We start from the raw sequence: 25,942 nt of genomic DNA, 5'->3' as shown, positions 1-25,942 counted from the left end.
GTTTCATGTGACCCTCTCCTCCCCCCTCATGTGACCTACTTGCCCTCTCCTCCCCCCTCATGTGACCCTCTCCTACCCTTTCATGTGACCTACTTGCTCTCCTCCCCCTCATGTGAACTACTTGCCCTCTCCTCCCCCCTCTCATGTGACCTGCTCCCGCGTCCTCCCACGTGACTCATCTGTCACACGTCACGTGGGCCGCCTTTTCACGTGACCTCGATGACGCTCCGTCGCTGAGGAAGATGGCGGCGGCGGCGGAGGAGGACGACGAGGTGGCGGTGAGTGCGGGCCCTTCACACAGCCGGGGCCGCGGCAACGCAGCTGCCGAGATAGATGCGTTTAACACTGAAATAAACACAGAAGCGGCGAGAGACACCCGCTGGGCAGCGTCTGCCGTGTTTACTGTCACCCGCACGGGCACGGTGAAGCAGAGCTCCAGCTCCAATGGAGATGTTGCAGCACCGGCATCACCAGCAGCAGCACCACTGGCCCTCACACAGCACACCACAAATATATCATGCTAGGCAGTGCAAAGAAAAAGTCTGTGCAAATAAATGAGACATCAGTGGGGGCTGTAAACAAGTGTACAGACACTGTCTGGTGTTTAAGTCAGCTTTAATCATCAGTTATAATGGTACAGCCAAACACAGTTCCACTCTACGACTAGTGCGACTACGTAATATAGGAAGTGAGTGTTAATATGAAGTGCTCAATAAGGTGGAGTTAGTGGCAGTACATTAACCATATAACAATTACAGCACGGAAACATTACTCTGATTGGTTCACATGCAATAACCAATCTACAGGGCCACTCTTTGTTTTTGCACTATTTATGTTTGTTTTCTTATGTATGTTGATATAACTCGGTCTCTTGCCACCCGCAGAAGTTTTCGGATGACTCTGCAATTGTGGGCTGCATCAGTGACAGGAGGGAAGTTGAATACAGAGGTGTAGTCAACGACTTTGCTGAATGGTGTGGCTGAATCAACTGCAGCTCAACACTGACAAGACTAAGGAATTAGTGTTGGAGGTGTAGGAGGAGAGGAACTCCCCTGTCTCCCATCAATGGTGTGGATGTGCAGTTTACCTGGACAGTAAACTGGACTGATCCAGGAACGCTGAGACCCTGTATAAGAAGAGACAGAGCCAGCTGTATTTTTTGAGAAGGCTCCGCTTCTTCAATGTCTGCAGTAAGATGCTGCAGATGTTCTATCAATCGGTGGTAGCCAGTGCCATCTTCGCTGATGCTGCTATGTGCTGGGGCAGCGGTCAGCAGGGTTAACAAACTCATCAGTAAGGCTGGCTCCGTCCTGGGGGTGGAGTTAGATTTATGGAAATTGGTCTTGGAGGGGATGCTGCTCCTCAAACTGTGGAGTATCTTGGACAATACAGCTCACTCCTTCATGACACATTGGTCAACCTGAGGAGCACCTCCAGCAACAGACAGGATACAGGAGACCCTTTTTCCCTGTGGCTATCAAACTGTACAACTACTCCCCCTTCTGTGGAGTAGACTGCCCCCCCCCCCCCACCACCACAATCTTTGCGCATCCCCAATCCTTTCCACTCGTCACTTTAATTTCACGTATCTTGTGTTTTATGACTCTTGACAGACCAATTTCGCTCCTGGGATAAATAAAGCTCTATCGTATCGTAGCTTTTTTATGTTTATTGGTTTTACAGGGTACTTTATTTGCATATCTGTTGTGCTGCTGCAAGTAGGAATGTTATTGCTCTTTTCGGGACATATGACAATAAAACACTCTTGACTTTGACATCTACTTGATGCCCTGTATAAGATCCACAATTGTTGGGTCGATCTACAGGGATGGAAGGAGATGCTCTCATGGTGTATGAAGTGCTGTAACTTTGCAAAATCAGATAAACGTGACTGAAAATTATGTTTCTAGTGTTTACGTGCAGATCTGTATAAAATCGCAAGGCGAATAGATGGGGTGAATGCACAGACTCTTTTACCCAGCGTAGAGGGATGAAAAACCGGAGAATAAACATGAGAGGGGAAAGATTTAATAGGAATGTGAGAGGTGAATTTTTTTACTCAGAGATTGATGGGTATATGGAACTAGCTGCCAGTGGAGGTAGTTGAGGCAGGTACAATAAAAACATTTAAAAGACATTTGGACAGGTCCATAGATAGGAAACGTTTAGAGGGATATGGGCCAAATGTGGGCAAATGGGACTAGCATAGATGGGGCATGTTGGGTGAGTTGGGCGGAAGGACCTGTTTCGTGCTGTATGACTAAGACCAGCAAATGTATGCAGATACACATCTTTGGGTTTAGCTGTTTCCTGGTGATTAGTTAATGTGATCTCTCAAAGCTACAGCTCCAGGAAATACATAGCAACGGTGTGGATAAGATGTATTATTACTTAGTGTACGATTGGACAAGCAAAGGGAAGGTGTGATCTGTTGTATTTGCATTTGCAGTTTGATGATGATGTGGAGGAGAGTGGAAGTGGCGCAGAGAGTGGACATGGCAGAAGAAAAAGATTATTTTCTAAAGAATGTAAGTCAACTCTGCTAAAGTGTTGGAAATCAGTCATTCATTGCTGAGCTAATCTGTAAAACTAAAAATGTTCTGTAGTTTGTGGTTAATTTAATTCCACATTCAGTTTTCACTGATTTACTAATTAATTCAGCATTCATGTCTTTATTGATCATTTGATACGAATTTGAAAGTTATGGTTTGAATGATCAGAATTTGTGACGTGTTTATTTTCCTACGGACATTTGTGTAAAATCTTCACAAACCTTTCCTACATTTTGCTTATAGCACCTGCAGAAAGACTGAAAATTGACCGGATGGAAATTTGTTTTGCATATTTATGTTTGGAAATCTTGTCTTTTTATTGAATGGTCCAAAATGGTGTTCCTTTTTTAAGGTTGTAAGAACTTGAGTTTTGCCCTTAACGTGCGGCTAACGCTCCCGGGAGGCCACGGCGCTTAAGAAGCCCAGCGTATCCCCACGGCCAGTCCAGGGGTCAGAGATTACGGCATCTGGGGGGGTGGGGGGATGGGGACACAGTAGGTTAATTGCATTCATATAAATTTAGTGGTTACTACTGATCATATTGTCACTAAATCATTAAGATTTGACGCTTGAGTAAATATTGAAAACTTATTAAACTGTAATAGTTGAAGATTTTAAAATGCATGTTCTTTCCAAACAGTGAGATGTATGATGTACGGCTTTGGGGATGATCAGAATCCTTATACTGAATCGGTGGACATCCTGGAGGATCTTGTCATAGAATTTATCACTGAAATGGTGAGATCAGCCACACAAATCATTGCCTGCAAATGTGATTATACCTAATGACATGCAGAGCTCACATTTTGGAGAATATGTTGCGGTAGAACATGTTGCTGAAGACACACATACTTTTTTCAATGCATTATTACATTTCTTTTTTAGTTTATGCAAGCCATTCATTGTGAGATTCAATTCCAGCAAAGTTTTGAAAGAAAGAGCCCCACCTCTTTTCCAGCTTTAAACCGCCTACACCATCAGTCTAACGAAGGTTACGACCTGAAACATCATAGTACATAGGAGCAGAATTAGGCCATTCAACTCATCGTCTACCACCATTTGATTATGGCTGATCTATTTTTCCCTCGACTCCATTCTCCTGCCTTCTCCCCGTAACCTATGTCCATTCCCACCACCACAGATACTGCCTGACCTGCCGAGTTCCTCCAGCACTTTGTGTTCTGCTTAAAGTGTTACATTCCAAAGTGAGTCAAAATTGTCTAAATACCCCAGGGTAAGGGAATCAAGAACCAGAGGTTTAAGATGAGAGGGGAAAGATTTAATAGGAACCTGAGGGGCAACTTTTTCCACACGGAAGGTGGTAGGTATGTGGAACGAGCAGCCAGAGGAGGCAGTCGAGGCAGGTGCCATAATGGCATTTAAATGCACTTGGCAGGTACATGGATAGGAGAGGTTTAGTGGGATATGGGGCAGACGTGGGCAAATAAGATTTAGATGGGGCATCTTGGCTGAAGTGCCTGATTTTCTGCTGTTTGACTATGAGTGGGTTCAAGGGTGGAATTTGTGACACAACTAGTCTACACTCCATATTGATGAATAGTGGGGGGTTTTTGTGTGTTCTGCATTTCAGAATTTGCTGTGTCAATTTGCTCAAAATTCTGAGTAGAATTTATACAGCTTATGGCATATTCCATATGAAATATATATAAAACCTCTATTGCCTCAAGGGTGGTGGCGGAGTGGAGGGATATGGATCACGTGCAGGCAGAGGAGATTTGTTTAACTTGTCACTCTGTTCAGTAAGTAAATTGTGAGCCAAGGGCTTGTTTCTGTGTTGTACTGTTTTGAGTCTTGGATTCTTCCAGGTCTTAGGATTGTTCCAAGCAAATGGCTGTCATGATGTTGCGATATTTTATTTTGCTCTTTTCTCTGACAAAATTGTGACTTGTAACTTTTCACTACCTAGACGCACAAGGCCATGTCGATAGGACGTCAGGGACGAGTCCAAGTAGAAGATATTGTCTTTCTCATTCGTAAAGATCCTCGGAAGTTTGCAAGAGTGAAAGACCTGCTGACAATGAATGAAGAATTGAAACGTGCCAGGAAAGCTTTTGATGAAGCTAATTATGGCTCTTAGGTCCACACAGAGGAGCAAATAGTATTGCACTTTAGACTATCTCTGAAACATGTACCTGAAGCACAATGTTTCATCTCAAGATCGTACTTCAAATATCACAAGGTGCCGCAGGGAACTTCAACGTCTACAGCACAGCAGAGAGTCTGAAGATGGGCCCGACCCGAAACGTCGCCTATCCTTGTTCTCCACAGGTGCTGCCTGAACTGCTGAGTTACTCCAGCATCTTGTCTCTTTTTTTGCAGATTAATTTCCTTTTTTGTAATCACAATGTTATTGGCTGAGGAATTGAATGGAGCAATCCTTGTAGCTTGGCATTTATGTACCTATCAGGAAACAGTATATTAGACATCGACTGTAAGTTGGTCTGGTCTGGAGCAGTAACTGTTATGGAAATCTAATGCCTTGGCCTTAATGAAAAACAAATAGTGTAATGGAATTTGAGTGCAAGAAATAATTGGACCAGAAATAATTCCATACCCAATTTAAAGGTATACATTCTGTCCATAATAATTTATAATAGGACTCTATTTATGTATTTTGGAATAGAAAGTGACATTTAACCTTGTGTTGTGATTGTAACTCCTGCAAGTGATGCCACAGCACCATCGCTGAGATAACGTATAAAGAGATTTTGACAGGTTTGCGTTAACGTTTTTAAAAATAAATGTGGATGTTTTCATGTGTGATCCTGACAGGAAGTATGCATAGGTAATAGTTGCAGAAAGGCACAAAGCAAAATATCACAAGGCATTTCTTGCGAGGCATTTCTCCCTGTGACCACATAGGTTTCCTCCTGATACTCCGGTTTCCTTCCATATCCCAAAAACTTGTGGGTCTGTAGGTTAATTGGCCTCTAAATTGCCCCCAGTATGTAGGGAGTGTAAAGTGGGATAACATAGAACTATTGAGAACGGGTGATCGATGTTTAGTGTGGACTCGGTGGGCTGAAGGGCCTGTTTCCATGCAGTATCTCTAAACTGAATCATGGAGATTTGTTTTGGAGTGGATTTGCTTTTTTTTTTAGTAGCTACTTACCTTTTATATGGTCCTCGACATTTTGGGAAAAGTGTTTTGTTTGAATTTTGGAGCCTTTCCAAAAAATTCATATTGTCGAACCAATGGGTAATTGATGAAATAAAAACGTACAAGATATTGTGCACATTCAAGTTTATTACAATGTTGTGACCTTTAATTTTCCACTTGCCCTTTGTAAAATGTACAGTGTCATGTCTAACTTGCAATTCTCTATACAGTCTCTTAAACTGAGTATTTACTTACATTGGCACCATCAAAATTGAGGAAACTAATACAAGGCATTTCCACCAGGTGGTTTGAGAGGGAAATTAATATTGTCACAGGTGTCGCTACCAGTATTTTTAATGGAACATATGAAAATCACCAATGTTTTTTTGTGGAATTTTGCCACCTCGTTAATGGCTGATATATCTCAAATGACTTCGATACCATAAGATTTGATTCCGTTTTTTCATCCTCATTTTAATCCTAGAAGTGCGTGATCTCACTGAACTGCCGCAGATGATCCACTAAACGCAAGTTGCTGAAACAGTGCGATCTGTAGTTTTATTTTTGGATATTAGTGAAGCCGCGTTAAAATAAGCAGGCACACGCATGAAAATAGATGACCTTTCTTCCAGTCTTCAGATGTTCGTTGAGTTGTACTCGCTCACTGTTTTCCCATGCCACTTTCATCATCCCATTGGTGGTGTTCAGAGTTCTGGTGTCTGAGTCGGAGCCAATGGAGCACATTTCTTATGAATATTGCTCCAAGAATTCATACCTGCAGGGGAACAACACAGTAGAAATAAGTCACGGGTGAGATTGTTTACATTTTTGCTAACTAAGATTGAATGCATCATTAAATTAAATCTGCATGTTACTATTGAAATGGCTTAGAACAGTGGTGTTTAAGAAGCTTTTAGATACATGGATATGCAGGAAATGGATAGATATGGATCATATGCAGGCAGATGATATTAGTTTATCTTGGCATGTGCGGCACAGATATTGTGGGCCAAAGGGCCTGTTCCTGTGCTATGTAGTTCTACATGTTATTAACAGTGATAATTAGAAAGTCCATTCTACATTGGTATATCTTCAATTGTTGTGTAAGTGGTCACTTGGTTTTAATTTATACAGCAATAGATTACTGTAGGTACCAGACACCTGATAAAGTTTATTATTAGTATTATAAACAATCCTACTCATACAGATATTTCTGTATTAATTCTTTATCACAGGCAACGCCCCACAACTCTGTTTATGTGGAGGCAACTGCTGTTCCTGCAGTATTATTACCATTCCACTTATAATGCAGAGGAAGCACAAGAAGGTGAAGCTGACATGTAGAACAAAAATTGGACATAGACCCGCAAGAACATTTTCAATTCCAAATATATTAGCACAAGAATATTAGGCAGATCTTGGTGAGTGAGTGTTTCAAAGTATATTTTGTTTGGCAAGTCTTTTAATTTTATAGCTGGAGCTCAATTAAAGTTTACTCTGTTCTGCATCCAGGGGCCAAGAAAAATTATTGTCAATCCATTCACACGTTTATACAATGTTGTCCGTTATATGACGTTATACACTTACGATATCAGTAAGGTTACAGAGTAAGTTTTATGAATGCAAGAAGAGCTATATTTAACCCACCATCGGCCCCCAACTTTGTACCCTCCTTTGCCATCTTATCACCTCCCTCAACTTTACACCCTCCCTCCCTCTCACCACTCTCTACCCCAGACTGAAATACAAATGTAGTAAGTGAATATCTACTGTTGAGTACAGTGTTTGCAGGACTGTGATGCTGCTGCAAGAATTTCATTGCTCCATTTCGCTACATCTGACAATTGATCATTTTTACCTTTAGTGCTGCAATTACTTGCTCTGTTTTAGGATTGCCTTTAGAAGTTGATCTCATTTATGGAAACTCAACACAAGCTAACCAAAGCTTCCAGGATACTTACTCCCTAGTTTACCCGCCAGTCTACAATTTTCCTACTTCATTTTAATGAATTAACAATAATTTAGTTTATTGTCACACGTATCGAGGTACAGTGAAAAGATTTTGTTGCGTGCTATCCAGTCAGCAGAAAGACAATACATGATTACAATGGCAGTCCTGTTTGTTTTGTGTTTTTTGTGTTGTTTATTTTCGTTTTGGTTAGTCTAGTTTTGGTTTTTAGTTTGTGTTTGGGGGGGTGGGGTTGAAACGGGGCTTGCTGTCTCTCCCTGCGGGGGAATGCGACTTTTTTGTCGTATTCCCCTTCTCTGCCTCCGTCTGCGCTGAGGCCTAATGGCGGAGCTGGCGACCTCGAGGCTCAGGAGGCAGAACCCGCCAGGACTCGCCCTGAGCTCGCTCCCGTGAGGGCGGCCCGGCTCGGGGCTGGAACAGTGCTTCCGTGAGGGGCTGTGACGCTCCCGTGAGGGCGGTCTGGCCCGAGGAAGGAACGGTGCTCCTGTCGGAGTGGCCGAGCTCGGGGAGGTACGGCGTTCCCAGCCCGAGGGAGGAGCTGCGCCCATGTCGGGGCGGCCCGGCCCGGGGAAGAAGCGACCCCCAAGTCGGGGCAGCCCAGCCCGAGGGAGGTACGGTGCCCATGTCGGGGCGGCCCAGCCCGAGGGAGGTACGGTGCCCATGTCGGGGCGGCCCAGCCCAAGGGAGGTACGGCGCCCATGTCGGGGCGGCCCAGCCCGAGGCTGAAGACGGCACGATACTCACGTGAGGGTGGCTGGGACGGTGTTCTGGCGGTGGTGGCCATAGTCCGGGGTTCGGCCACGGGCCAGCGGCTGCGTCAGCAGGACTGGTGGGCGGCAGCTTCGACCACCCCGGGGCGCGGTGATTGAGCCGCGGGACAGTTTTTAACATCGCCCGGTGGGGTATCGCCTCAGCGCAGAGGGAGAAGAGGAGGGAAGAGACTGCAGACCTAAAGCCTTTGCCTCCATCACAGTGAGGAGATGCTGGGTGGACTCACTGTGGTGGATGTTAATATGTGTTTATTGTTGTTTTTTATTGTATTGTATGTATGACTGCTGCAATTTCGTTCAGACTTCGGTCTGAATGACAATAAAGGCTATCTAATCTAATCTAATCTAATCTAGATGCATGATAAGGGAATAACCTTTAGTGCAAGGAAAGCTAGCAAAGTCCGGTCAAGGATAGTCCGAGGGACATCACAGGTAGATAGTAGTTCAGCACTGCTCTCTGGTTGCCTGATAACAGTTGGGAAGAAATTGTTCCTGAATCTGGAGGTGTGCGTTTTCACACTTCTATACCTTTTGACCGATGGGAGAGGGGAGAAGAGGGAGTGACCAGGGTGCGACACATCCTTGATTATGCTGCTGGCCTTGCCGAGGCAGCGTGTGGTATAAATGGAGTCAATGGAAGAGGGGTTGGTTTGTGTGATGGTCTGGGCTGCAATCACAAGCTGTAATGCATCCTGATAAAATGATTTCTATGGTGCATATTATAAATGCATATTTAAGTCAATAAGTGCTGAGTGGAAAATCTGGTCCAATAAATTAATACCAGTATGTCTTTTCTAAACAATCTCATTTGCTAAGTTAATGGGATATTTGGACACTGCAAAATGAATAGCTTTGTTACTCATAGAGCATGGAAATAGGCCCTTTGGCCCAAGTTGCCCACTGACCAACATGCCCCAGCTCCTAGTCGCACATATCTGCGCTTGGCCCATTATCCTATCCATATACCTGCCCAAATGACACAATAGTATCTGCCTTAACTACCTCGCTCCATAAACCCACCACCCTTTGTCTAAAAAATGTTACCACTCAAGTTCCTGTGAACTCTTTCCCTCCCCTTATACCCATGTCTTCTGGTGCTCAATTCCCCTACTCTGGGCAAGAGCATTGTTATTAATAAACATCTGGAAACATATATACCATTACAATCTGTGGATATTATCAGCAGCCTGAATTGGACAACCAAATCAATGGAACTTATATGACCAATATCCGGATCATTTAACTACTGTTCTGAATATCTTCCCATGTACAATAGATTAGAATGTCAATGAAAAACTGCCAATTCCATTCAGAATGTTAACACTGCAGAAATACCTGATAGTCCATTCAAGTAGACTTTACCTTGGACTAACTAATTTTTGGATCACATAAACAAAATTTGGAATTTCCTGCATAATGAAAGACTGAAAGGGAATAAGCAATCAGCAAGTAGATTTAGCCCTTTATCATCAATGTGTTGTAACTGTAAATGGATACCATTAAATATTGTCTAAACTTACTGAACATACATAAACAATGATGGTAGAATGGCAAATGCAACAAATGAACAAATTTGACCGGATCGCACTCAATAATAAAGCTTTTCTGCTTGGCCTCAGCACCACTTGCCTGCATTAACTTCATATCCAGGAATTCCCTTGTTATCTAAAAAGTCAATCAATTCCTATCTTGAATGCACTTAGCAAGTATGCCTCCATGATCCTCTTGGGCAGAGCATTTATTACCCTCGGTGAAAAGATCTGACTAAACTGACTGATTCTTTTAAGACTGTGACACTTGACTGTACGTGTCCTAGGCAGATGGAACAGCAAAGCTACACCTACCACAACTACCTCCTCTGGCTGTTTGTTCCATATACCCACCACCCTCTGCCTGAAAGAGTTGTCCCTCGTGTTCCTATTAAATCTTTCCCCTCTGAGTCTTGCTTCCATAAGCCTGAGAAAAAGACTCTGCGATCTCAATCCCACCATCCCATGATGCAAGTATTAATCTTTGAGCGTTCAAATGCAGTCAAAATGAGCAATAACTTCATCACAACATGGAAATAAGTTAACAGCAAGAGACTCCGATTAGCTACAAAAATAATTTGGCATTCATGTGCCAGTCACATTTGGATAGTTTCAGATCCTTAAGTAAAGAAAATGGAGAAGTCACCTTGGTGCAGTATCATCAGTGTTTGTCCTGAGTTGGATTAGATCAGAACGTGTAGATTGCATTGATCTATCTTGCTGCATGAATTGCTAAATTAAATTTAGTTGCATGGCCACGTCATCTCCTACAAAGAATCCACACTTTCACATTTTCAAATATGTATAAAGACTTCACATAAAAAGAGTAATATTGCAGCAAAATGCAGCATGTAGGTATGTGTACGTCTAAGCTAGATCTAAAAAATAGACAGCAATTAGTGATTTCATTACTTAGGAGGTTTAGATTCCACAGAGAAGGATACAAAATGCTCTATAACTGTATCATTCGTGGCAATACAAGGATTGGATCATGTGGTCCATCGAGCCATTCTGTCCAATATCGGACAGTTTATGTGGGTTATGGTCCCTGCCTCATGGTCTTCCATGCTGTGTCTCTAAAATAAAAACTCAACTCAAACATGGCATCTTTTCCTAATCTGTCCCAAATAACATGTATCTGTGTGACTGAAGAAGGGTCCCGAGCCGAAATGTCACCTGTCCATTCCCTCCACAGATGCTGCCTGACCCGCTGAGTTCCTCCAGCACTTTGTGTTTTGCTTAAGATGCCAGCATCTTGAGCAAAACAAACCAATTAGATAAAACTGTAAAGAGTCATCAATATCAATGATTTGGATGAGAACATACACAGCAAGTTTGCAGATGAAACAAAAGTGGGTGGATTTGCAGATAGTGAAGATGGTTGTGAAAGATTGCAGCAGGATCTTGATCGATTGGCCAGGTGGGCTGAGGAATGGTTGATGGAATCCAAAACAGAGAAATGTGAGGTGTTGCCTTTTGGGAAGTTTTACATGGGCAGGACCTACACAGGGAGTGGTGTAGAGCAGAGGGATCTAGGAGTGCAGGTGCATGGTTCCTTGAAAGTGGAGTCGCAGGTAGATCGGGTGGTCAAAAAGGCTTTTGGCACATTGGCCTTCATCAGCCAGTATTAGCCAGAGGAATCGGTAGTAAGGAAGGCAAATTCAATGCTAGCATTTATATCAAGAGGACTGGAATACAAAAACAGATGTAATGCTGAGGCTCTATTAGGCTGCATTTGGAGTACTGTGAGTAAATTTGTGCCCCATATCTGAGGAAGGATGTGCTGGCTCTGGAGAGGGTCCAGAGCAGGTTACAATAATGATTCCAGGAATGAGTGGGTTAACATATGATGAGTGTTTGACATCACGGGGCCTCTACTCGCTGGAGTTTAGAAGGTTGTGGGGGGACCTCATTAAAACTTACAGAATAATGAAAGGCATAGATAGTGTGGATGTTGAAAGGATGTTTCCACTGGTGGGAGAGTCTAGGACCAGAGGTCATAGCCTTAGAATTAAAGGGTGCTCTAAAAAGGATGTGAGGAGGAACTTCTTTAGGTGGGCAGTGGGACTAGTGCAGCTGGGACATGTTGGCCGGTGTGGGCAAGTTGGGCCGAAGGGCTTATTTCCATACTGTATAACTCTACGATTATTAAAAGGAAACTATATTAAGTCCAAATTAATATTGTATGTCAACAACAGCAGAACACCCCAACTGATCAAGGGAAATTTGTACACTAACCACACAAAACGTGGTGTGGCAGGATCAGAGAGCCAGGTTAGTTTTTTAGGTGTAGTGGTATGCTTTGAAGCAGCAGTGTACTTACACATGAATAGACAGACACAAGGTTTTATCACATTGACTGGATCATTATTTCATGTACTCTTTCTCACTGGTATATTCCATAAATGATCCAGTCATATCTGCAAAGTCTTCCAGAACTATGCTGCTTGAATCCTCACCAATAAGCTCGGCGTGATCCGGAGGCGATTTTTTAAAGGGAGATTCCTGTGCATTAAATGAGTCGTGACGGGAACTTTCTGCGGCCTTCTCCTTCTCAGATTCAACAGAAGGTGTCAACACGTGATAAAGGCTAGGCAGGCGGATGTCGTAACGCACCCCACCCCTGCAGTACAGCTTGTCAATCAGTGCGTAGAGTTTGTCCGCAATGTCGTTCCCCAGCAGGACTGTGAATAGACGCCCAATGTAGTGGTGTTTGGCCAAGAGCACGTATAACTTCCGTCTCTTCCAAGTCACGTAGCAACAGTCTGTTTCTGCTGTCAGTGTCACCTGCAAAAACAGATACATCGATCCATGACGTAGCTGTGTCACAAGGACAGAAACAAATACACTCAGTCTGAGGAAAGGTCCCGACCCAAAACGTCATCTATCCAAGTTCTCCACAAATGCTGCCTGACCCGCTGAGTTACTCCAGCACTTTGTGTCTATTTTGTAAACCAGCTGTGGTTCCTTGTTTTTACTGAAATACCAAAAATCTCCTCAAATAAGAACTTGCTGGTATGTGGACTGTAGATGGAATCATGGAGTTATACAGCGCGGAAACAAGCCCTTCCTCCAAACTTGTCCATGCCAACCAAGGTGGCCTATCTAAGCCAGTCCCATTTACCCACATTCGGTCCATCTCACTCTAAATCTTGCCTATCCATTTACCCATCCTAATGCCTTTTAAATGGTGTTATGGTACCTGCCTCAACTACCTCCTCTGGCAGCTTGTTCCATATGCCTACCACCCTCTGCGTGAAAGAGTTGCACCTCAGGTTCCTATTAAATCTTTTCCCTCTCACCTTAAACCTATGTCCTCTGGTTCTTGATTCCCCTACCATGTGAAAAAGACTGTGCATTTACCGTATCAATTGCCCTCATGAATGCATACACATCCATAAGATCACCCCTTGGCCTCTTACATTCCAGGGTATAAGGTCCTAGCCTGCCCATCCTCTCCCTACAGCTCAGGACCTTGTGTCCTGACGTCTTTGTAAATCCTCTCTGCGCTCTTTCTAGCTTAATTGCATCCTTCATATAGCAGGCTGATCAAAACTATACACAATACTGAACTCACTGAAGTGTGGCTTCACCAGTGTCTTGTACAACAGTAACAATCTCCTTCTGTACTCAATTCCCTGACCGATGAAAACCAGCTTTCTCCACCACCCTGTCTACCTGGAACGGTAAGTAAGTAAGTTTATTGGCCAAGTATTCACATACAAGGAATTTGCCTTGGTGCTCCGCCCACAAGTAACAACATGACATACAGTGACAGTTACGAATGACTCAGAAAACACTAAACATTAATAATAATAAAACATTAATGATAAAACACTATTGATCAAGCATGTGAACCAACAAAACATCAGATCAAAGGGAGGCTACAGATTTTTGGCTGTTGAGTAGAGTAACTACTCGTGGATAAAAACTGTTTTTATGTCCGGCTGTGGCAGCTTTGACAATCCGGAGTAGTAAGTGTTAAGTATCTAAAATTGGATAAGTTAAGTATTATAACAGTTTATTTTCTCTGGCTTTTTTTTTTTACAAATACCTGTTTCCAAGGAGCTTTGCCAAATGATGTCTAGAAAATTAAGGAAAATGTACCTAAAATTTACAAGTATGCAATTCAAGCAAGCAAAAAAAAAATCCTGTTGACAGTTTTTTTTAAATTGTCCCTTATATGTCCAGATAGGGCAGAAAATATTGACCAAAAATAAAATTACTTAAGAGAATACAAATTTAATATTGTAATTATTTGTGTGACATGTTTATGGCAATTTCCTTTGATGGCAGGTGGCACAGCTGGTTGAGCCACTGCCCCACAGCGCCTGGCTCGATACCGACCTCAGGCACTGTTGGTGTGGAGTTTGCATGTTTGTCCTGTGACCGCGTGGGTTTCCTGTGGATGCTGCGGTTTCCTCCCACATCCTAAAGACATGTGGGTTTGTAAATGTAATTGGACTCTGTAAATTGCCCCTTGTGTGTCGGGACTGGATGAGATAGTGAGATAACACAGAACACGTGTGAACAGGTGATCGATGGTCGGCCTGTACTTTGTGGCTCCAATGGCCTGTTTCCATGCTGGATCTCGAAAATAACTGAATTAAGAATGCGGTTCTTTGTTTAAAGGGTGGGTACTGTTTTCAGAGTACTTCGACGAAACTGCAGTTTCCATTTCCTACCATCTGAGAGAAGACACAGGAGCTTGAAATCCTACATGTCCAGACTTAAGAACAGCTTCTTCCCACTGCAATCAGACTCCTGAACCACACACCTCCTTCATGCCCCCTTCACATCCCATGCACTCTTCCTCTCAATTCTCCCTCATATGGTTCTTTCATCATTGTAATTTAATATTCTTTTGCACTACAATCTTGCACCATTCTGTTGCTTTGCGCTCATCATTGTATCTATTGTTGTGTTTATCATTGCTGTATGTCAACTGTTCACTCTGAGAGCTTCATGTGAACAAGGAAAAGCATTGCACTCTGGCGTATGTGGCAATAAACTAACCTGAATCTGACTAATAAATACTCGGATTACTGAAATAAGAGAATATTGTAAACATTCAACATGTTTCCTGCACAGATAGGAAAGGTTTAGAGGGATGAGGGCCAGGCATGAGCATATGGGGCTAGCTTAGATGGGACATCTTGGTCAGAATGAATGGGTTGGGCCAAAAGGCCTGTTAGGTGTCCCATGCTTTCCCCAGAGTAGTAACAGTATGCTGTTATATTTATAATATGCAGAAAATTTTAGGATAGGAGATTAGGTGCACTGAAGAGAACACGTTTCATGTTGGCAGTCAACTTTGAATAGATACATTTGGTTTATTTATCTATATTACTCCTGCATATAATATAAACTGCCTGCCCATAGGTATCTTTATAACATATAGATGCAGGACAGCTATCACTTGTTCAAAATTTAAATTATTACTTTGGTGATTCATTATAAACATAAAAAAACCAAGAACGTTGTACAACTTGCGAGTTGTTCAACGGTAGCAAGGAAGGCAAATGCAATGTTTGCATTTATTTAGGGAGGACTAGAATATGAGAACAGGGATGTAATACTGATGCTTTATAAGGCGCTGGTCAGACTCCATTTGGAGTATTGTGAGCAGTTTTGTGCCCCATATCTGAGGAAGGATGTGCTGGCATTGGAGAGGGTCCACGAGGGTCCACGGTTTACGAGAATGATCCCAGGAATGAAGGTAAACATATGATGAGCATTTGACGGCTCTGGGCCTGTACTCGCTGGAGTTCAGAAGGATGAGAGGACCCCTCATTGAAACTTAATGAATAGTGAAAGGATTGGTTAGAGTGGATGTTTCCACTGGTGGGAGAGTCTAGGACCAGAGGCACAGCCTCAGAATAAAAAGACATGCCTTTAGAAAGGAGACGAAGAGGAATTTCTGTAGCCAGAGGGTGATGAATCTGTGGAATTCATTACCATAGATGGTGGTGGAGGCCAAGTCATTGGGTATTTTTAAAGCATGGATTGATAGGTTCTTGATTAGTAACGGTGTCAAAGCTTACGAGGAGAAGGCAAGAGAATGGGGTTGCGAGGGGAAAGATAGATCAGCCATTATTAAATGGTGGAGTAAGCTCGATGGGCCGAATGGCCTAATTCTATTCCTGTGACTTATGAACATTACCTGAAAACTGCCTTCTTCATTAGGCCGCAGAGATTCCCATTCGGGTGAGTCGAGGAACTGGTAGGGAAAGATACAGTGCAGAAACTGCTGGTCATGAGAAACACGAATCCTGCAAAACACAAATACGCATTTTGTAATACTGAAAGAATCATCATATTGGGACATTGGTCTCTCTGCTTCATGCAGTGTAGACAGGCAGTGTTTACCCTTGGCTCTCCCCCCCTATTCAATCTATATTCAGAACATAGGACTTTTCAACACCGATAGTTCAACGTGGTTTAAAAAATATTAAATAAAAGGTAAGAAATTACAATAGAAACCCATTTATACAAAGAACAGTATAGCACAGGAGCAGGCCCTTCAGCCTATAGTTTCTGTGGCAAACATGATGCCAAGACAACACTTCTGTGACTGCACATGATCCATATCATTCCATTCCCTGCATATTCAAGTCTTTTAAATGCCTCTATAGTGTCTGCCTCCACCACCAACCCTGGCAGCACGTTCCAGGCACTCATCATCTCCTGTGTAATAAAAATTGCCCTGCACATCTCCTTTAAACTTTGCTCCTTTCACCTAGAACATAGAACAGTACAGCACAGGGATAAGTCCTTATGTCCACAATGTCTGTGCCAATGATGATACCATGACCAATCTGCCAGCACATGATCCATATCCCTCCATTCCTGGCAGATTGTGATCCGTGCTTTTTGTTAGCCATTTTAAAATGTCACCCATGCGCCATTACTTTTCTTGAAATATGATCCAAAATCAATTTCTGTGCTCTCTTGAATTTTGACATTTATTTTAAAAGGGAATCACCGATGTATATTTATCCGTGTGTTAACAGGCCTGTTAAACTGCAGCAAGAACACATTTTGTTCTGTTGTCAGTACAGCCACCAACATTCTTTCCTTCAGCTTCACAATTCACAACTCTTCATTCCTTTATTCCCACACCTTCTATCTTTTCATCTCTGGTCTTCGTCCACCATCTGCTTATCAACCCCCACCACCTTCACAAGGGTCTCGTCGCGAAACTTTTCCCATTTCCTTCGCTCCATAGATGCTGCTGCACCCGCTGAGTTTCTCCAGCATTTTTGTGCACCTATTACATGCCAGGCTTTGTCCTTCCACTTCTCTCTTCTAGCTTTCTACTCTTCCCTCTCCCCCCCCCCCCCAAACAGAATGGTCCTGAGCCGAATCGTCACCTATTCCTTTTCTCCAGAGATGCTGCCTGACCCGCTGAGTTACTCCAGCCCTTTGTGAGAATCAAACACACTTGACTTGACGGTACACAAAAATGTTTAAGAAGGAACTGCAGATGCTGGAAAATTGAAGGTTACACAAAAATGCTGGAGAAACTCAGCGGGTGCAGCAGCATCTACGGAGCGAAGGAAATAGGCAACGTTTCGGGCCGAAACCCTTCTTCAGACTTGACTTGACTTGACTTGACCATTGATTTAGGTGAGCAGATACTAATATGTTGATCAGTTCTGGGGAAATGTTGATATTGTCCCATCTAAATCAGGGTAACTGATGACATAAAAAGCTGGAGACATATGTGTACAAGTGTATAACATTTCAGAAAAACATTTGTGATGTTCCTCGACCGTTGCATCCAACTTCATTAATAGACCAGAGCAAAATTATGTCTAGTGCCAGTAAACATGCGCTTGCTAATGTGTCTGCAAAGGGCGGTTTGGTAGTAGGTGGGAGAAAGACCTGTTTGGGAAAAGGGTCTGAAGAAGGGTCCCGACCTGAAACGTCACCCATTTCTCCTCTCCAGAGATGCTGCCTGTCCCGCTGAGTTACTCCAGCTTTTTGTGTCTATCTTCAGTTTAAACCAGCATTTGCAGTAGTTCCTTCCTACACATTTCATCTGCTCCACTGCGAAATCTCCTCAAGGTATGTCTACTTTGAAGAGGTTTTCCTCCTCTCTCCGACGAGAGTTCAGCAACATCCTCTCTCGCTGCTCCCCCTCTGACTCCTCCTGCTCTCCGACACCTCTACCTTGTTTTAACCCTGACTCGCTACCATAGCCACGTGTGTTTTCTCGGTGCTTGCCTGTGCCATATTTTCCTTGATTTCCACCCCCTTTGATGTCTCGTTTGGGAAACGTTGTGGGTCTTTAAAAATATCTGTGTCCTGCAATGGAGAAATCGAGAGTTACTGCAGAGGCAGCTTGTAAGATATGGAGACATACAGCACGGAAACAGGCCCTTCGGCTCAACTCGTGCACGCCGGTCAAGATGCCCCAATCCAAGCTAGTTCCATTTGCTCACAGGTAGACAAAAGTGCTGGAGAAACTCAGCGGGTGCGGCAGCATGTATAGAGCGAAGGAAATAGGCAACGTTTTGGGCCGAAACCCTTCTTCAGACTGATGCAGGGTGGGGAGGAGGGGGGGGAAGAAGAAAGGAAGAGGAAGAGCCAGATGGCTGAGGGAGAGCTGAGAAGGGGAGGATTTCCATTTGCTCTCGTTAGTTTAGTTCAGTTTAGTTTATTGTCACATGTACCGAGGTACAGTGAAAAGCTTTTGTTGCATGCTAACCAGTCGGAAAGACTATGCATGATTACAATCGAGCCATTCACAGTATACAGTTACAGGATAAAGGGAATAACGTTTAGTGCAAGATAAAGCCAGTAAAGTCCGATCAAAGATAGTCCCAGGGTCTCCAATGAGGTAGATGGTACTTCAGGACCACTCTCTAGCCCATATCCCTGTAAACCTTCCCTATCCATGTATCTATGGGCATGTGTTTTAAATGCTGTTATTGTATCTGTATGATGCACTGGAAAAAAGGAATTGTGGAAATTACGTCGGGCTAAATGGTTTGTGTTTATTTGCAATTGCTTAGAATTATATTTTGCACGGTTGACTTCTGCCAACATAGTCAAAGGGGCTCAAAGATAGACACGTATTGCTGGAGTAACTCAGCGGGTCAGGCAGCATCGCTGGAGAAAAGGAATGGGTGACGTTTCGGCGAGTCGAGGCCCTTCTGCCCCTTCATCAAAAAGCTACTCTGACGTGATCTGGATGTGCATAAAGAGCGCAAGTTGGTATGTACCTTTCTCACCCATTCCCCAAGAATCATCTTTGGAAAAAGCCGGCTAGGAATGGTGCGGTGCCTTAAAAGGGATTGACACAGCAGTTTTCTGCAAGCCTTTAGCGAACGTTGTTTTATTAATGATGAGGTTGAAATCATCACGCATCAAAAGGACTGGCTTTGAGCTTCCATCTGCAGGCTGTGGTGAGGCCTTAGATCACAGGCACAGAGGTGACTAGGGGAGGGAGGGGGGTGGCGGAGACCGTGATGAGTAGAGACAGGATCAGAGTTCAGCGACCATTGGAGAATGGAAAGGTAGTTTAGTTTGTTGTTTATTGTCATGTGTACCGAGGTACAGAGAAAAGCTTTTGTTGCTGTGTTCTAAAAAGTCAGCCCTCGGTCTCCTCCATCGTCAGAGTGAGGCTAAACAAACAAGAAATAGACTATTGACTTACGTCTATTACAAACCCATTGACTCCCACAACTATCTCGACTACACTTCTTCCCACCCTGTTTCCTGTAAAGACTCTATTCCCTACTCCCAATTCCTCCGTCTACGCCGCATCTGCACCCAAGATGAGGTGTTTCATACTAGAACATCCGAGATGTCCTCATTCTTTAGGGAACGGGGGTTCCCCTCTCCCATCATAGATGAGGCCCTCACTCGTGTCTCCTCGGGATCACGCAGCTCCACCCTTGCTCCCCCTCCCCCTAGTCACAACAGAGACAGAATCCCCCTAGTCCTTACCTTCCACCCTATCAGCCGTCTCATACAACCCAGAGAGGTGTGAATTCACCCAGAGAGTTGTGAATTTGTGGAATTCTCTGCCACAGAAGACAGTGGAGGCCAATTCACTGGATGAATTTAAAAGAGAGTTATATAGAGCTCTAAGGGCTAGCGGAATCAAGGGATAAGGGGAGAAGGCAGGCACGGGTTACTGATTATGGATGATCAGTCATGATCACAATGAATGGCGGTGCTGGCTCGAAGGGCCAAATGGCCTCCTCCTGCACCTATTCTCTATGTTTCTATGTTAACACATAATCCTCTGAAATTTCCGCCACCTCCAACGGGATCCCACTACTAGCCACATTTTCCCATCTCCACCCCTTTCCACCTTCCGCAGAGACCGTTCCCTCCACAACTCCCTGGTTAACTCATCCCTTCTCATCCAAACCACCCCCTCCCCAGGTACCTTCCCCTGCAACCGCAGAAGATGCAACACCTGTCACTATACCTCCTCCCCCGACTCTGTCCAGAGACCCTGACAATCCTTTCATGTTAGGCAGAGGTTCACTTGCACCTCCTCCAACCTCATCTACTGTATCTGTTGTTCAAGATGTGGACTCTTGTACATCGGCGAGACCAAACGCAGTCTGGACGATCGTTTCGCTGAACACCTTCGCTCAGCCCGCCTGAACCAACCTGATCTCCCGGTTGCTGGACACTTTAATTCTCCTTCCCATTCCTACACAGACCTTTCTGTCCTCGGTCTCCTCCATTGTCAGAGTGAGGTTAAACGCAAATTGGAGGAACAGCATCTCATATTTCGCTTGGGCAGCTTACAGCCCAGTGGTATGAATATTGATTTCTCTCACTTCAGGTAGCCCCGGAATTCCCTCTCTCTCTATCCCTCCCCCAACCAAGTCGCACCAGCTTCTCATTTCCCCCAACAAACAGCTACCAATGGCCTGTTTCCTTTATCATCGTAACTTATTTGCATATCTTTCATTCATTGTTCTTTATCTCTCCACATCACCGTCTATATCTCTCGTTTCACTTTTCCCTAACCAGTCTGAAGAAGGATCACGACCCTAAACATCACCCATTCCTTCTCTCCAGAGATGCTGCCTGTCCCGCTGAGTTACTCCAGCATTTTGTGTCCATCTAGCGGAAAGACAATACTTGATTACAATCAAGCCGTCCACATTGTACAGGCACAGGATAAATGGAATAACGTTTAGTGCAAAATATGGTCCGGTCCGATTAAAAATAGTCCGAGCGTTTCCAATGGAGTCGATGGGAAATAGACACAAAATGCTGGAGTAGAGGGGAGAAAGCTGGAGTGTGGGGTGGGACAAAGCCTAGCAAGTGATAGACACAAAATGCTGGAGTAGGGGGGGGGAGAAAGCTGGAGTGTGGGGTGGGACAAAGCCTAGCAAGTGATAGACACAAAATGCTGGAGTAACTCAGCGGGTCAGGTAGCATCTCTGGATAAATTGATCAGGTGACGTTGTGGGTCGGGGGACCCTTCTTCAGACCCGAAAGTAGATGAGTGTTTTATTGTCATATGTCCCAGATAGAACAATTACATTTTTACTTGCAGCAGCACAACAGAATATGTCAACATAGTACACTGTAAACAATATAATAATCGAGAAAAAAAAAATCAGTTCGGTTTGTGTATAGTTGGTGATAGGATGGTTCAGTTTCCCGATGGTTACCTTTCAAACTATGAAACAGATAGTTCAAACTATTGATGTCGATGATCCAGACTCACAGAGTGGTACAGCACGGGAACAGGCCGTTCGGCCCAACATGCCCATGCGAGCCCTGCACCTACCTGCCCGAGAGCAGCAGCGAGAGGCGGTCGATGGCAGTCTTGCCCTCCACCGCGTAGTTCTGGTCGCGGGCCAGGTTGGCCACCTGGGCACCGCTACATCTCACGATCTCCTTGTAGACGTTGAGCGGCACCTGGAGCGGCCGGAACATGGCTTTGTAGAGTTGGCTGAAGTCCTCCTCGAAAGTCACTTTCCGCAGCCGGTAGCCAACGTGGGCGAGTTGGGCCAGACACAGCAGCAAGAATAGGAGGTTCCACATGAAGAAGTCCAGCCCGCACGCATCCAGCCAGCCCCACAAACTGTGGATGACGAAGCCGATGGCCAACAGACTGAAGATATATATCAGTCCCACAAAGCCACTACCGCTCATGTAGCCCAGAGTAAACATAACATTGGCCAAGTGATACATGGCTCCTTCGTTCTCATGCCTGGGAACCTTGCAGTCAAAGTCGTCGTAGAGAAGAGTTTCCAGGAAACTTGAGTTCTCCCTCAACATTTTTGCCCTATTTCTCCCCACCAACGGCAAGAAGCAAGGCAAACTTGGGAGGTTTTGAGTCGGCGAAGCGACCGAGCGCTCGTCAGGACAGGCAGAGACAAAAGCGGCGTGTTTGCGTGTACGAGAGAGCGAGAGTGGATTTGTCTTGGCAACAGAACGAAGTTACAGAGAAAAGGTTACCATGTTTGGAATTGAAATCCAAGGAGGGCTGAGCGGGAGGAGGGAAGAACAGATGGCACTTAACATAATTGTGGCACAGTTGATAAGCGCTTGCCGCGACTTCAACATACTCCCAATCTAACACAGTACAAGCAACATTCTTAAAAATATAGTTACCAGCATAATCTGTGCTGTAAAATTCCCAGCTGTACTCTTCCCTGACCTGTAATATGAACTATATATATATATATACACACACACACACACACATTATATGAACTCTATATATAACAAAAGTGAATATATGTATGCGCACACACTCACACACACACATATAGATAGATGTGTGTGAGTGTATATATATATATATTCACTTTAGTTATATATAGAGTTCATATAATGTGTGTGCGTATATATATATATCAGCTTTGTTTTGACTCCCTCTATTCCCCTGAACAAGAAGGATCCAGCCCAACATTTATTCTCCACTCTGAATAAATGAATCCTGATTTAAAAGTGTTGTGCGGAGGGAGGGAGAAAGAGAGAGTTTGGTAGAAGGGAAAAAGTTAGGTCAAAATTCTTTGGAGCGCAGAAGGTTAAGGGGGGACTTGATAGAGGTCTTTAAAATTATGAGAGGGATAGATAGAGTTGACGTGGATAAGCTTTTTCCATTTAGAGTAGGGAAGATTCAAACAAGAGGACATGATTTGAGAATTAAGGGACAGAAGTTTAGGGGTAACATGAGGGGGAACTTCTTTACTCAGAGAGTGGTAGCTGTGTGGAATGAGCTTCCAGTGGAAATGGTGGAGGCAGGTTCGATTTTATCATTTAAAAATAAATTGGATAGGTACATGGACCGGAAAGGAATGGAGGGTTATGGTCTGAGTGCAGGTAGATGGGACTAGGTGAGAGTAAGTGTTCGGCACGGACTAGAAGGGCTGAGATGGCCTGTTTCCGTGCTGTAATTGTTATATGGTTATATGGTTAAAGTTCCGTGTTCAAATCTCACTCGAGATCTGAGCACGTAATATAGGCTGCCCAGAGTAGGACTGGGAAATTGCTGTATTGTTGAACATATCATCGTTTTATTCCTCTGAAATTAAGAACAAATTGGGTGAGCGCCACTTCCATCCACACTTCACGTGGCCCCGGGAAAGCAGCCAACATAATCACGGATGACAAAAATGCTGGAGGAACTCAGCGGGTGAGGCGGTATCTATGGGGTGAAGGAAATAGGCAACGTTTCGACTCGAGGAATCGCTCACACCCAGGCCATTCCTTCTTCTCTGTCTCTCTCAAAAGTTTGAAAGAAGCACGCAACACTAATTTCAGGAATAGCTTCCTACCCCGTGATAGACACAAAATACTGGAGTAACTCGACTAGTCAGGCAGCATCTCTGGAGAAAAAAGGGTAGGTGACGTCTCGTGTCGGGACCCTTCTTCAAACATCTGTTCCATGTCCCCTCTTCCCTGCATCCTGCAACTTAATATCTCTGCCATACCCCCACCAACTCCCATTTGCCTCTGTTCTAGCCACTGCCCATAGTAACAAGCCATTCTACCAATGTAGCGAGACCTGGGCGTCCTTGTACACCGGTCACTGAAAGTTGGCTTACAGGTACAGCAGGCAGTGAAGAAAGCTAATGGAATGTTGGCCTTCATAACAAGATGATTTCAGTATAGGAGTAAAGAGGTTCTTCTGCAGTTGTATAGGGCTCTGGTGAGACCACATCTGGAGTATTGTGTACAGTTTTGGTCTCCTAATTTGAGGAAGGACATCCTTGTGATTGAGGCAGTGCAGCGTAGGTTCACGAGATTGATCCCTGGGATGGCGGGACTGTCATATGAAGAAAGATTGAAAAGATTAGGTTTGTATTCACTGGAGTTTAGAAGGATGAGGGAGGATCTTATAAAAACATATAAAATTATAAAAGGACTGGCCAAGCTAGATGCAGGAAAAATGTTCCCAATGTTGGGTGAGTCCAGAACCAGGGGTCACAGTCTTAGAATAAAGGGGAGGTCATTTAAGACTGAGGTGAGAAAAAACGTTTTCACCCAGAGTTGTGAATTTATGGAATTCCCTGCCACAGAGGGCAGTGGAGGCCAAGTCACTGGATGGATTTAAGAGAGAGTTAGATAGAGGTCTAGGGGCTAGTGGAGTGAAGGGATATGGGAAGAAGGCAGGCAATGGCGGTGTTGGCTCGAAGGGCCGAATGGCCTCCTCCTGCACCTATTTTCTATGTTTCTAATCTGCCACCCTGCCTTTGGAATGCAAGAGGAAAGGGAATTCCAAAGCATTTCCATGTCAACTCCATGCAGGCAGCACCCAATGACAGAATTGGACTCAAGTCCCTGGAGCTGTGAGGCAACAATGGTAAAAAAAAAATGGAGGACTTTAACAGATCAAGCAGCATTTGTGGAGGTAATTGACCATTGACGTTTCAAATCAGGACCCTTCTTCAGACCCTTGTGGACACAGTTCCTTGTGTCTCCAACACTGGGTATCACTCTCAAGTTTAGTTTCATGTATTTTCAGTGTATGTTTTGAGTATTTTCAGTTAACTTTATTTTTTTTTAACTTCTATTCATTTTTGATTCTTTTCAATCATGTACTTTAGTTGTGATGGTCTTTAATCCAATTTAAACCATGTTTTTCACAGGTGCTACTGTGGAGTCACCGGCTCTTCGCTGTTCTGTTAAGGTCCTGCCAACACCATGTGTGGAGTTGTAGGTCCTACAGAACAATGGGATTAGCCCAACAAATGTAAATCAGGAAATTAAGAGAGACCAGTATTGCCAATTCTTGGTTGGGACCATGCCAGCAAGATCTGTTTCCATCTATGTGTGTACTATTTAAAAAGGATCCAAAGATAACAAAGACAAATATATACAGTCTTTATTTACCTCATCATCAGCTCAAAGGAAAGGCATATTCAAGGCAAGGAGATACAAGGAACTGCAGATGCTGGTTTAGAAAAAAAGACACAAAGTCCTGGAGTAACTCGAAGATAGACAAAAGCTAGATTAACTCAGCGGGACAGGCAGCATCTCTAGAGAGAAGGAATGGGTGACGTTTCGAGTTGAGACTCTTCTTCAGACTCCTGGAGTAATTCAGTGGGTGCTGCCTAACTTGCTGAGGTACTCCAGCATAATGTGTCTTATTCAAGGCAAATTCTTTTCAAACCATTTGAAAGATATCTGGATTTGTGAGATCGTACTAAAAGGCAGTGCTGTTTGTTGTGATGGATCAGGCTGCTACAGTATACAGCTGCAACTCTAAATGTTTTAGTATATATTTTAATAATATGTTTACTTTTAAACACGTTGATTTTATCATTTTTAGTTATCAGTTTATTAAATTAGACATTGATTGGTCATAGAATAAAAACAGAAGAAGGAGTAAAATGGATGCAAAAAATGTTGCTTTAATTTTTAATTGATGTGTTTGCCTGCAGCTGTTACAAAAAACTGAACACTGCCTAAAGGGATTCCCTTTTGAAAATTAAGAAAACTAAGAAAATTCAACCAAAATAGTAAAAGCCCATAACATATTAACCCAAACTATTTCAGAGACT

General features: G+C 43.8%; 2 protein-coding genes across 4 annotated transcripts; one reads left to right on the top strand and one right to left on the bottom strand.

The window, feature by feature from the left end:
* The first annotated feature begins 187 nt into the window (after positions 1–187).
* Positions 188–5,821, top strand: taf13 (TATA-box binding protein associated factor 13). Its single transcript, XM_033033421.1, has 4 exons — positions 188–278; positions 2,450–2,528; positions 3,193–3,290; positions 4,480–5,821. Exons 1-4 carry the CDS (start codon positions 243–245, stop codon positions 4,648–4,650), a joined length of 384 nt encoding a protein of 127 aa, XP_032889312.1. The 5' UTR covers positions 188–242; the 3' UTR covers positions 4,651–5,821.
* On the bottom strand, positions 5,803–22,417 carry popdc2 (popeye domain containing 2). Of its 3 annotated transcripts, none has more exons than XM_033033419.1 (4): positions 21,715–22,416; positions 16,105–16,213; positions 12,265–12,728; positions 5,803–6,448 (listed from the first exon to the last, which is right to left on the bottom strand). In XM_033033419.1, the coding sequence occupies exons 1-3, from the start codon at positions 22,206–22,208 to the stop codon at positions 12,309–12,311; spliced, it is 1,023 nt and encodes a 340-aa protein (XP_032889310.1). In that variant the 5' UTR covers positions 22,209–22,416; the 3' UTR covers positions 5,803–6,448; positions 12,265–12,308. The 3 variants fall into 3 exon arrangements, with proteins under 3 accessions (XP_032889310.1, XP_032889311.1, XP_032889309.1); XM_033033420.1 differs by having other exon boundaries at positions 6,346–6,448; positions 12,401–12,728; positions 21,715–22,409; XM_033033418.1 differs by lacking the exon at positions 5,803–6,448 and having other exon boundaries at positions 12,309–12,728; positions 21,715–22,417.
* Positions 22,418–25,942: the final 3,525 nt, after the last annotated feature.

The sequence above is a fragment of the Amblyraja radiata genome, chromosome 14 (genome assembly GCF_010909765.2).
Source record: "Amblyraja radiata isolate CabotCenter1 chromosome 14, sAmbRad1.1.pri, whole genome shotgun sequence".
Taxonomy (NCBI): domain Eukaryota; kingdom Metazoa; phylum Chordata; class Chondrichthyes; order Rajiformes; family Rajidae; genus Amblyraja; species Amblyraja radiata.
The sequence above is the reverse complement of the archived record's forward strand: the minus strand, read 5'-3'. Positions and strand labels throughout refer to the sequence as shown.